At 37.0% G+C, this 12,810-nt stretch overlaps 2 protein-coding genes across 7 annotated transcripts; one reads left to right on the top strand and one right to left on the bottom strand.

Annotated features, from left to right (window-relative positions):
• Window positions 1-354: 354 nt before the first annotated feature.
• On the bottom strand, window positions 355-6,368 carry LOC110850670 (histone-lysine N-methyltransferase KMT5B). 5 transcript variants are annotated; one of them, XM_022098160.2, is made up of 10 exons: window positions 6,217-6,367; window positions 5,231-5,362; window positions 4,761-5,156; window positions 4,512-4,686; window positions 4,314-4,426; window positions 4,047-4,233; window positions 3,837-3,973; window positions 3,494-3,751; window positions 3,016-3,369; window positions 355-1,401 (listed from the first exon to the last, which is right to left on the bottom strand). In XM_022098160.2, the coding sequence occupies exons 3-10, from the start codon at window positions 5,006-5,008 to the stop codon at window positions 1,398-1,400; spliced, it is 1,476 nt and encodes a 491-aa protein (XP_021953852.1). In that variant the 5' UTR covers window positions 5,009-5,156; window positions 5,231-5,362; window positions 6,217-6,367; the 3' UTR covers window positions 355-1,397. The 5 variants fall into 5 exon arrangements, with proteins under 5 accessions (XP_021953852.1, XP_035708655.1, XP_035708658.1 ...); XM_035852762.1 differs by having other exon boundaries at window positions 355-3,369; window positions 6,217-6,368; XM_035852765.1 differs by having other exon boundaries at window positions 355-3,369; window positions 4,761-5,153; window positions 6,217-6,368.
• A 2,263-nt stretch (window positions 6,369-8,631) lies between these two features.
• Window positions 8,632-12,744, top strand: LOC110850863 (TNF receptor-associated factor 6). 2 transcript variants are annotated; one of them, XM_035852766.1, is made up of 7 exons: window positions 8,632-8,725; window positions 8,817-10,385; window positions 10,600-10,736; window positions 10,821-11,157; window positions 11,230-11,512; window positions 11,580-12,038; window positions 12,123-12,744. In XM_035852766.1, exons 2-7 carry the CDS (start codon window positions 10,239-10,241, stop codon window positions 12,443-12,445), a joined length of 1,686 nt encoding a protein of 561 aa, XP_035708659.1. In that variant the 5' UTR covers window positions 8,632-8,725; window positions 8,817-10,238; the 3' UTR covers window positions 12,446-12,744. The 2 variants fall into 2 exon arrangements, with proteins under 2 accessions (XP_035708659.1, XP_021954147.1); XM_022098455.2 differs by having other exon boundaries at window positions 8,632-10,385.
• The last annotated feature ends 66 nt before the right edge of the window (window positions 12,745-12,810 follow it).

Here is a 12,810-nt window from a genome sequence, read left to right as displayed (position 1 = left end):
ACTCTCTCAGTAGCTTGTAAGAACAGAGAACTGATCACAAGTACCAAATGCGTAACATAAAAGTCGAGTAGGTGAAGTAAACTAATGGTTTTGTAATGTCGAAACCAAATTATGCAATTTCCCTTGAATAACTGCACTCGAATTCGGCCCTAGAACCGGCAAAATTGTTGATTTTCATTCTTTCACTTGTGCAAATATGTATGTATGCTGGCTCCACAGAGCACACGGGTCTTTCGCACTACAGCTAACCACTAAATGATGAATTGCCACACGAGTAGTAGTAAAAGCAGTAGATGCGAGTCGTAAAACTTGTTCATGTATGTAAATATGCAGCATAAACAAGAGTATGAAAGATTTTCTATGGAAATAAAACACTTTATTATAAGAAGATACGATTTAAATTTGAATCACATTTTGGTGACACACAAAAACAAGCCATCATAACTTAATACAACAATTTCCATCTTGCAGTTCATATTCGTAAACCGATTTAACAAGTATAGAGAGCAAATCGGGTTCGTTCTTCGATACATAGAAAATCTACAACAGCTTTCTCCATGTTATTATGTATTATTATTATTATTATGCGATTTATACAAGTATAGGTCGTCGTACATACTCAGTAAAGAGGCATGGAAATAACTGGACAGCGATATAAAAGTAGAGCGTGGTAACAATAATAATAATTAATTTTAGTTAACCGAGAATTAAACCTGTTTTGCATTAATGTTAGACTTTGATATTTTTCGAACATGGACAACGGGTAGGTTAGTGTTCAACAGGGCTCAAAATTATTATGCTTTGGACAAGCACAGTAATTACATGAGAAATATTATGACATTCAGTTCATCTTGAGGTAGGGAAAAATTCCTAATACATATTTGAAAATTTCCATATACTTGTTTTCAAACTTGGGTTACGACGTATTAGCGGTATATAGTGTAAGTTTTAGTATTTCCACAAATTATCAAAGTACTAAATATGTAACAATATTTCCCACTTTGTTTTATAATAATTTATAAAGCATTTCAACAATGAGGAACATTTCCTGATGGCAATTAATTAAATACATATCTACTTATTATGGCAAAAGTCGAATTAAATAAATACAGTAAAACACATTGAGCTAGAATAATAAGATAACAGTCTAATGTCAGCCATTGTTTGTGGTCATCCCCACAAATAAATATGGATATTTAGATAAAAAGCAATTTATTTTCTGTAGAAGCAAACATCAAATTAAGTGACATAAATAGAAACAAATTCAAACAAATTATTAATTGAAACAAAATTGAAATACAAAAATTTAAGGCTCACATACAATGTGAAAGTACAGACTTGCATATTTAAATTTGGAGACAATTCTCTGGAGAAATATGGATCAGATAAATATGCATTTAGCTGAAAAAAAAGATACAAACATGGTCAGTAAGAGTTTGGTCATAATCACGTATCAGTTATACCATCTGATCCCCCGGTTCACTAAATTTTCCCCAAAGAAATCATCCTTCCTTCAAGTATAAGCATAATAGTATAAGAATTATATTATTCTAAATTAACCAACGCGCGACGACGACGTAATGCGATTATCCGGTGTTGAGATGAGAACACTAATCAGTCTATCCACATGAGATAAGTTCTTAACAAATAGTTAGTTTTGTTTACTCCCTCCTGTATTATGCGCTTTTTCCTGTTTTCGTATTCACTTTTGGAAATCATCACATAATATGTGATTAACTAATATTGTTAGTTAATGAGATGATTTTTGTGTGCAATTGCAGCTTCAGATCTGATCATGGGTTACAATATAAAGCTAAGTTTTCTACATCGATTTTTTTTACTGCCCATTTTAATCTACACTGTACTATAATACTACAACTTTACTATATCTAACTAAGTACCTAACTAACTAACTGAGCATCTTTACGTATGCAATGTGAGGAAAGTCAACCACAATATACATATTTAAATATATATATATATCGAAGATTATAATGTGGTGTATATACATAATAAGTCAAACGAGAGAGGATGCATTGAGGTCACAACAGAAATATTTTCTATGGATAAGGAAAAGTCAATGAATACGAATGATGAGTTTCATTATACAAGGTGTAGTAAAATGTAGTATAAAACTATCATCAGTGAACCACCGGACCCTGAAATGCAGTAGGGGGAATATCAATGATGGTACAGGCCTCATTTCCAATAACCAACTTTAACCGTTTCGTCTGTGGGTTTGATGAGGAGGACGATGATGATGAACTGGCACTGGGTGCAGGGGATGCTGTCAATACTGTTGGTCTACTATCGGGAGGCCCATCCAGAAAATCATCAAGATCGTCAATATGACCTTCTTTCTTAACCTTTTGGTTATTGTTGTCATCGTCATCGCCCTCCCGACGACCACCAGCTTCGCCAACAACGTCATCATCATCATCGCTGTCAGGGTCTTGTTCGTCACTTTCAAAATTGAATGAGGGGGGAGGAGGAGCAATAATACCTACGCTATCTTCTACCACGGATGCATGGACCCTGTCCCTTTTTTCCCTATCCTTGTCCTTAGACTTGTGTTTACGTTTTTTGCTCTTTTTCTTGTTCTTTTTTCGAGCAGTAGTGGTATGACAGTCGGAGTCGATGCTAACAGGATGGCTACTACGAATGGGAGAATTATTGGAAAGTGTCGGACTACTGGCTTCACAACGAAGAATTTCATAATGGGGCTCAAATAATACACTGGTGTTCTCCAGCTCCGAGGAGGAGGAGTGTTTTCGCGCCCCATCATTACCATCACCACTACCACGACCATTTTCATTGCATTTGGTACCCGATTCTATCACTTCGTCAAGAATATTACTCCGTTTCATCCTAAAAGTCATTCTCAACCTCCTAGTCGACTTATGAGAATTTCCCTCACCAGAGAGACCAAACCTTGAATGCGATTCTCTTAATAAGTTTAAGTCCGAATTATCACGACTATTAACAGTTGTAGAAGTAACCTCAGCAGTACTTAACCTTTTCTTATATCGAGCTTGGGCCCTTGGTGTGGGGAGTGGTTCCTTGAGAACCCGATGACTCCGAAGTTGAATGCCAAAGTTGTTGTCCGCCAGCTGAAGTCTTGAGTTTGAATATCGAGAGAATATATCGCCAATGTTTCTATTGCTGGAAGTGCTAGACCCACTGCTGCATTCAATTCCAGAGTCGCTTTGATTGCTCGATGAGCTTGAATTGGATCCAGAATCCTCAACGATAAAACTGACAAGGTCAGATGACGAAGTTGCGGCTTGTAATTTGACATCAGAAGACGAGCGAGTTCTATGACATGATTTCTTGAGTCGCCTAAGGTCTTTTCCAGGGCTAGCAACTCGTCTAAAGTCAAGAGAGCATTTAAATTTTTAAACATTGTAAACATTTAACTTAGTAAAAATGTTTAATCATTTAAACATTTTCATTTCATTGAATCGATTGAATAGCGTACTGTACATATACATACCTTGTGATCATCGGCTCAGTCGATTTCGACACTGTACTTGAACATGTGCCTTGAGATAAATTTCGGAGTTGTTGAGAACATTTAGGGATTTGACCAATACTTGGGGTTGGTGCACTAGTAGCAGGAATTACTGGAGTTTCAAAGTCTTGTTTCTCTAGGTTTTTTCGCCTATTCAGCCTATTGTCCGTTTCTCGGAGACGGTATCCCTTTTCTTCCGTTCCCTTTTCTTTCAGTGCCGAAAAAGCACCTGTGCCACGTCTGATGATTATTTCATAAGGAGTAATAACATATTAGTTTAGAATATAATTAAAAAATCAAGCAGATAATTTATTACTACATTTACCGTTCGCACGTTCGACATTCACAATGACAGTTTTTGTCTCCAAAAAAGTCGCTTCCGTATGCACAGGTAATTTCTTCTCCGTCATTAATGTCCCTAAGCGCAACAACACATGCCGTATCTCGACCAGTGGCCATCAACTATTTAATAAATCAAATCACCAGTTAGGGTACTGCATCACATAATTAAATAAAATTGAGTAGATGAACTAACTTTGCAATTGGGTCTACAGTCATGATTGATGAAAGCGGCCGGTCCTAGCCACAATTGGGCGCAATTTTTCCGGCAGGAATACATGACTGAAAAGTCGTTCTTTCCAGCAACAAGCAGTTGGGACTCTTCAGCTTCATTCAGTTCTGCGATACAGCCGACAAGGAAGGGAATTGAATCCTTCTTTGACCTAAATATTTGTAAATTATATGTTATATAGCAGTTACTATATTACTTAATATTCATAAAACAATGTGATTTTAGATTTACCATTTACGAGTGGAGCAAATTCTTGCACCCTGTTTTCCTTCCATGCTGTATCGGTAACACGGAACTATTTGGAATCCTGCCTCTCTATGAAATACTCGAATGTACCTCCGTACCTGTGAAACCAGTAACATTATGACTTTAAAGAAACCCGAAATCAAATATTCAATACACAACTCAAGACTGAGACATCATACTTACATGTTCTTGGACAGCCACTGTTTGCTCTGGTGTCTTGTTTTTCAAGAATTTACGGAGGAAACCTCCTTCTATCAATTCGTTCATTGCCACATCTTGATTTTGATGATCACTAAACTTTTCTATAATATTCTTCAAAGTCTGTGCACTTTCCGGCGTTTTGTACGGTGGGTAATATCTATAAAGTTTAAAAAACATACCCTAAGACCACAATTCATTACCTCAAAATCAAAATCTAAGATTTTCTCATACCTTAGACACATTTTGTGTGTATTGAATCCTAGGACGGGATCTAACACAATTGCCGTGGCGAGATCATCGTTATCAGAGAGTTCTTTCGGAGTCATTGAGAAGACTCGATTCTGCAGCATCATTTTTGACGATATTGACGAAGACACGCTTTGTCCTCCACCTCCTCCCACATTACTCATCCCAACAGTAGATTTGATGCTTACACCACTTCCTGCTGCTTCTGACATCGACTCTGTCGCAAGAACCATTCCGAAATTTGTTGAACTCGTCCCGTCAACTCATCTTCCCTCTTCTTCTTTTCCGAAGATGATTCACCAGGCCGGATAACAAGAATGATTCTAAATTATTTTCCTCACCATACAAACTTGTCAAGCTTTCACGACGACATTATCACTGCTAAACACAATTTAAATAATTAAAACGGGCATCTATGTATAACCAACCCATACAATTTGTTAAAGTATATTTACCTTGTATTTCAAAACTGTATAATTTTAAAATTCCAACTGAGAGTAGTTTCTTCTATTTTGATAAGTTTCTCCTCGTCTGAATACAGTTTGTTTTATTGTTGCAAAGCAACTCTAATAGTTACTTCGATCCACCTGCAATAAATAAATAATTGAAAATCGATGTCAATTTTACCTTTCTTCTTGACCACGAATTATATAATAATATTTCACAATATTTCTCTTCATCTGAAATTCATCAGAATTTTCTACTTGTATTCAACTTATAATTTCTCCAATTACTTTAAAACTCTATAAAATCAAAAACTATAAATACTTTTCAATAAACCTTTACCTAAAATATTTTTTTTACTTCCCGATTACTAATTCTCAAAACTTCCCGTTCCAATTCATCAAGAATTTCACTAACGAAATGATCCAACAAATTCCAAAACCCGTTCAAAAATCTGATTCGATTCAATTGTTATAAAAAAACCTCTCCCCAAATTTACAATGCCTTGCCTTCACTCCAAACAAAACCACAATTCTATAACACATTATCTGGCCTTGCTCAACAACCAACATACACTTTCTGGTTATTCATTCCAACTTTAGTTAATTGCCATCCATCCGTTCATTATATTTGGTGGATGTGTTAAGGGAAAATATTAAATCAGGAGACACAAGAACACAACGATAACCAATAATACATACCAAGACAAAAACAAACAATTTCCTACTTGTCCTTATTTTCCGACACCTCGTAGTTTCACCTACTTCTCACCCTTTTTTAATCCAGTTTGTACACTGAACTTGAGTCTAATTTAACTAAATTACAATTAAAACTCGTTCCATCGCCAGTCAGCCGAGGAGAGTGGGAATCAAATTAGATCTAAACCACAGTGCAACCTGCACCTTTTCCTGCACGCAGAGAGGGCTGCTTTCGGCCTCCAATTTCACTCGAAAAAGGGAGCTAATTTTGAGGAAATATAAAAATTGGTGAGCCTTACCTGGGAGGCTGGAGGAGCGGAGGAAGAAGAAGTTTTCTGCTTGGGAAGGCAGAAGCTGAGCGGAGGACGAGGAGAGAAGAGAGAGAACAATGAGGGCTTTTGGTGGGTTTGACAAGATGAGAAGATGAGATGAGGTTGGTGGATAGAGGGAAGAGTGGTGGTGATTCTCTTCTCCAGCCAGGGCGCAGTCGGGTCGGGTTACACCAGCGCCTGCTAAATCCCGAATCCGTCACAAGAAAAAACCTACTTCATTCACTGCTCCTTTGTTTTCAAGGCAGAAACGATGCTCACTCAAGTCCCAAGGATCCAAGGGAAATTATTTATTTCCAAAATTTCGAAATTTATTTACAGTGGTTTAAAAATCAGGTAAAAATGAATGTTGAATTAAATGGAGGACGATTGCGGGTGTTGATGTTTCTTTGATTTTGAGAGATGCAGCTTGATAGGTTGTGATGTCGATTGAGATGGATTTTATTCGGGTCGGATGTTTTATGCAAGTATGAAGTGGGGACAAAAAAAGAAGAATGTATATTTATGATTGTGATAACATTGTTCTGCTCGAGTATAATACGTTCGTACCTAGTATGTGTTTAAAACAGATTTTTTAAGATGAACCCATAGTAAGTAAGTAAGAGATGAAAATATGGAAATTAATTCAAACACGATTGATTTGCAATGGGGCCGAGTTTATTTATTTCTTGCCAATTTCCAGTAAATGTATTTCCATTTCGTGAAGTGAATGTGTACATCATTCGATTATTTTCTATTCGGCAGGCAGGCAGGCGTATTACAAAATTGAGATTGCTGCTCGATTATTCCATGAAATTGAATCTTGCAAAAAGTTGAATACGCCAAAATGAGTTGAGACATTTTGTCTTTCAACATTTATAAATGGAAATTCTTTTATAGAATCCAAAGTTGAAGGGAGAGAGATGGTTATGCGCATCAAAATAGCTCCATGTGTCACCTTAATTTGCATGTCATTGTTATACACGAGTTTTATTCCCGAATGGTTTAGAACTATTGAAATAATCGAATCAAATTATAGATGACATATCTAACTTTCAATTTTCTCAATTTCTGTCATTAGTAAATGACGACTGAGTCTTTAATTTCCTGTCTAAATATATACCTGAACAATTTATAGTTGTATAAATAAATTTTAATTTTGTGTAATGATTCCAATAACGATGTACATTTCACATTTTGTCAAACAAAATCACATCTCTGATCTTTCTGGATTATTAGTCGCTATTTATATTTGCTTTAGCACCAATACTTCCATACATCCAGCAAATACATTTGCTCAATTATTCTAATTGGCTTTCAGTTCTTTACTTCGCCCACTTTGCTGAGATAAGTGCTTACATCAAAGTAATCAATGTCACTTTGGATTTATATAATGCTACCAACGTCTCAAAAACGAAGTCCTTGGAGGATTACGCAAGTAAAAATCGCAAGTATGCAAGAGAAAGCCGAACATGCATGACTTTCTCCTTTCATTAGCAAAGTACATTCCATGGTCGATATTCCCTTCTGAACGAAACTGTTCTGAAAGTAATGTACTTTTCCCTTATTACATTTCCGTTTCATGCATTTATTGGACTTTTACTCTGCTTTGCTCCTGTCACTCAGTCGCTACCTCAGTGTTCATGGTGGCAGTGGTGGCGAAAGTGTTTGCAAAAGCAGAGCAAGATTTGGTGATAATTTGACTCACCCACTATTATGCATGCATGTATACTCAAGGCAACTTTTCATTGCGGTTATTGACGGTGAGTCAACCAAAACTATGCTTTGCACGTCGTTTACTATGTTCACAATGCAACGAGTTTGGTAAAGACCTGGCAAAAGCAGGTGCAATAATCCCACAATTCAATTCTCCTCCACACTCACCTTGCTTATGAAGGAAACTCTGCCTGCTAGTCTCTCTATTAGTAAACATAAGTTTTGACGGAAACATCCAGAAAAGATGTGTGTGTATTATGTCGAAGGCAAATTTAATGTCGTGAAAATTCTCGGAACATTAAGATTCTTCCACGTTTTTCTTTCAAAATTGCATGTATTCTAAAAAAAATTCATACAATACGACTTTCTCCAGGAAAGAGGACAGAATTTATAACCCTTCCAACAAACAAACAACTGTTCTCTTAATCCTGAAATGGTCCGCACCGCACGAAATGACAGTGCTATGCTGCTCAGACTGCTACGTTTGTTTAGTCCAGAGAAAAGAGAACATAATCCTTTTTCTAGTCCCGCAATGATATAATACTTATGATGTGATATGAGCTCCGCTCAATAGTAGTATGTTCCCATTAGAATAATAAAAAGGTGTTCATGGAACTTGAAAGCTATGCAGGTGAATGAAGCTCTAGCTTAGGTTTCATGGGCGGCCTGACCACTAATAAAACAGGAGAGACGAGAGAGTCCGCTCCGCACCTGTACCTCGAAAAATCTACCTGTCCTCCCATTGCCCATTGTAGTATCAAATATTATCCACCTGCTTTACCAAGTACAAGAACTAAAAGATTATACGCTTGCAGATATAGTGCATCGCATGTTTTGCTACAATACAATCCAAGTTGCATTGTTGATTTTTGCAGTGTGGATGGATCTACTAGAGCCGTGGTAGAGTCGATTTCTTCCCATTGATTGAGTCATCCCTAAATTATGATGATCTTTATAAATCTTTTCCCCGTCTTGTAACCAATTAGAGTGACTTCAAAAATTTGTGCTCATTTTCTTCACCAGTCATACATTGCTCGTACTGTCATCGTATTTGTCATCGTAATTATAATCTATGCGTTATAAAGGTTTGTGAAAATATATCTCGCATGCTGCTTTATTTTTCTCAAAAAAAACTGTTATATTTGTTGGACGATTGCTCAGTATTTCTAATTGTGTATACTCTTGATGTGATCTGTATTATTTGTGACGTTTCAATTTGTGTTGCTCTTAAATGTATTCTTCTACAAGAAAAATTCTTCCATTGTGAAACCTAAAAGTGCTGTGCATCTTTGTGTTGCATGATTTGCCATCACCGGTGATCTAAGAAAGTGCTATATTTGCTTATCGAATTTGGATAATAATCATCCAAACCGTCCGTCCAAACTATTGTTAAAAAAATGTATGAAATGTGAGAGACTATTACAAAGCCTTAAAGGAAACCAATATTCGTAATTAAATATGAGTCAAGGACACACTTAAATAAAACTGAATGAAAAAATAAAAGTAAATTTCTTGGCAAACGGCGTTGCCAATTAAGCGTAACAATCAGCAATAAAATAATGTAACCTCAGCTCAGCTCAGATATCGATGTAGAAAGAAATATCAACAATTTTATACAATGGGTCATATCCCAAATATTGCATCCACTTCAACTTGAACCGAAATTAAACAGTTCTGAGAAACACTAAAATAGAAATAACATTATACTTGAATGCAGATTGGTGATGAATGTTAACAATTCAATTATGCATGAAGTCACCCAAGACTTGCATTCCGTATGTACCAGGCAGGAACAGGAACTTTTGGAATAACAAATCTATACACAAACCAATTAATTAATAACAATAATAATAATTGTACCATGAAGAATGCGTAGTATCATCCTCTACGTCCATCACTAACTATTGTTACAAATCTAATATGCAAATAATTTAGCTTCTTGTCCATATACTTAAATATACGTAGTTGTAAGAACAATCAATCAGTGCATGCATTTAGCTGAACACAAATTTGCTCAAAGATCTATTAGTTTTTCATCAGTAAACTTACAAGCTAATAAATAACGGAACCCGACAGCTCAGCCTCTTACAAAGTATGCGTCCAAATTTCTTAAACTGAATTAGTATATAAAAAAAGAGTATTTGCCCAAAAATAAGTAACTGAACTCAATCAATAAAGCTGCAACGTTAAGCAATAACAATCAAGTAACAGTAACATATCAGGGTTGTAGAAATATATGTAAATGAGAGAATATTATACGAATAATTAACAAAAGTGTATCTCAATAATCAATTAACATGGAAAACAATTCACCTCCGACCTGCAATGGGACAGCCCCACAGGCGAGCAGTACCTCTTGTGCGGAGGATTCTGCAGGAACGACGGTGATGACCACGTTGGGAGGTTGCAAACCCAGTGCCCACGCGACCAGCACTTATTCAGAGGTGAGAATTATTTAATACTTTCACTGCAAGTACTGCTAAGCAATTGGTGATGTGCACTGCGGCTGAAAGCACGTGGAGACATTTCTTTTACAACTTTGCGGTGCTTAACCCATAACGTTTTGTGTGTAGTCAGCAAATACAGTGTGCGAAATTGACACCATCTCCTCATATTTACAAAGCAATTAATTTTTTATTTGTGTGTGCAATTTTGCAGGGAGGATATGACTATGAGCTGGTTGGCATCACAGATTCTCGTTACGAGTGCCCAATCTGTCTTCTTTGTTTCCGAGATCCGGTGCTTACAACGTGTGGCCACAAATTCTGCAGTGGTTGTATCAGAGTCTGGGTTGTGTGAGTTGGAAATTCACTATTGTTTTTGTGCCTGGTAAAATGTCGTGAAATATAATATAAAATTTATTATGAAAATAAAATTAGTGACCTTGGTGGGAAGTGTCCCGTTGATGGAGTAAGTCTCTCACACGAAAACATTTTCCCTGATAATTTCACTCGCCGTGAGATCATGCAGTCCAAAGCAAAGTGTCCCTACACGACGGACGGGTGTGAAATTATTCTCCCGATTAGTGATTTGGATCGTCACGTCCACACGGAACATCGGAATGACGCATCTTTTTCGGTGAACGGGAGCCCCCACTTTTCAACCGGAGGAGCGGATGTGAGCGACTGTTGGTTCAAAGAGTTTGGATGTGACATCAGGGTTCATCCTTCAGAAATGCATAAGCACACGGTTGCCGATGTTCACAAGCATTTGCACGTATGACAATTTACAATAATAATTTGTAACCAATTTCCATGCATATTTATAATCATTAATATTATTATTCAGTTGATGACCATGGCGTACAAGCGCTTAAAACTGTATTCCTCTTCCCGTTCCAACTTGGACCATCCTCCAGACTCGTTTTGGCGTCAAGACTCGCGTGAATCGCAACGATGGCTATTGGACGACACGCTAGACTCGGATGACTTTGAGTTCCGCAGACAAAGGTCATGGGACAGTGTCAGATTTGCTCAGAACAAACATAACGCCAAATCTAGGCCGAGATTCTATCCGCCAAGATTAGCCGAGTCGGACGAGTCACTTTGTAAGCCACATGCCAACCATGGTGGTAAGTACACACACAATTTTTGCACTTTCAGCATTATCAATGCATCACTGTTTTTCTACATCCAAAGATCCTCAACCTTCTGGAGAACCTTCATCATCCCGCAGTAGTACAATGATGACTCCCTTCAATTCCTCCAGCAACAACACTCAACAACCCCACTCACAATCACACCAGCTCAACGACGTTTTCGAAAGACTAGTCCGTCTCGAGCAGAACGACAGAGAAAAACAGATCAAAATTGAGAAATTACAATCTGAGCTTGCCTCCGCGGTCAATCTCTTTTCCGCGGCGACAAACATCATCAAAGACCTCACATCTCGCTACTGTAACGGCGTATTCGTCTGGACGATTACGGATTTTCGAAGATTGTGTATGGAAATGAGAAATGATCCGAATCGGGTGCGACATTCGCAAGACTTTTACACGGACATCTTCGGGTACAGGATGTGTCTCAGATTTAACCTCACGACACCGTCTTCCCATGGAGCTGCTGCCATTCAAAACGCTAATGTCGCTTTGGAAAACGGTATTTTTTAAACAATTAAGTTCAATTTAATAAAAAAACAGCACATTTTGAAATGTTTGTCTTGGTTTTTTTGTGGAAATTTAGATAAGGATACATTTATCTCACTCTACGTCCACTTTATGCAAGGCCAATTCGACGACACGCTACAATGGCCTTTTTCAGGCGTCATGCGGTTAGTCATCATTCATCCGTCCAACCCACAGAATTCGATTGTCGAAACGATAATTGCGAAACCTGGGATCGCCTATGCAAAGCCGTCCTCCCATAGAAACGCGACCGGAATTGGGTTTCCAGAGTTTTCAGCTATTGATAAAACATTTCTTGACGGATATGTTAAGAATGATGCTCTAATTTGCAAAATATATGCGAAAGCACATCACATTGAGACTAAAGATTTTATAAGTTAAGCAAAGTTACATGTACCTCAAAGTGATAAAAAATCATACCGATTTTACTTGTATCTAAATATCAATCTTAATATCAGCAAAACGTAGTCTCATCATTAAATATATGTGTAGCTTTAATTAATTTGGATTAAGCTTTAAATTTTACAAGTGATTGATGATGCACTACAAATTGGAGTCTGTCACCTGCGTTTGCTATACACTTAACTATATTCATCCTTTAAAATCTATATATATATTTTATGAAAATTAATTATAATAAAATCTTTGCAAAGCTAAACTTGCTTAAATTATATAAAGAACGGACAGTTTGTCGATTTGCATATAAATTTGCATAATATCCTTTCATTCAACCTTTTTTGAGGGGT

Source organism: Folsomia candida, unplaced genomic scaffold (genome assembly GCF_002217175.1).
Source record: "Folsomia candida strain VU population unplaced genomic scaffold, ASM221717v1 Fcan01_Sc006, whole genome shotgun sequence".
Lineage (NCBI taxonomy): Eukaryota > Metazoa > Arthropoda > Collembola > Entomobryomorpha > Isotomidae > Folsomia > Folsomia candida.
This window is presented reverse-complemented; position numbering and strand designations above follow the sequence as displayed.

Coding starts and splice junctions, on each gene's coding strand:
- LOC110850670 (XM_035852762.1), bottom strand. CDS start 5,008: ATGGTTCTTGCGACAGAGTCGATGTCAGAAGCAGCAGGAAGTGGTGTA. Junction 4,234..4,313: donor ATTTGCTCCACTCGTAAATG/GTAAATCTAAAA, acceptor ACAAATATTTAG/GTCAAAGAAGGATTCAATTC. Junction 3,974..4,046: donor ACTGTAGACCCAATTGCAAA/GTTAGTTCATCT, acceptor TTTATTAAATAG/TTGATGGCCACTGGTCGAGA.
- LOC110850863 (XM_035852766.1), top strand. CDS start 10,239: ATGGAAAACAATTCACCTCCGACCTGCAATGGGACAGCCCCACAGGCG. Junction 10,737..10,820: donor TGTATCAGAGTCTGGGTTGT/GTGAGTTGGAAA, acceptor AAATAAAATTAG/TGACCTTGGTGGGAAGTGTC. Junction 11,158..11,229: donor ATGTTCACAAGCATTTGCAC/GTATGACAATTT, acceptor ATTATTATTCAG/TTGATGACCATGGCGTACAA.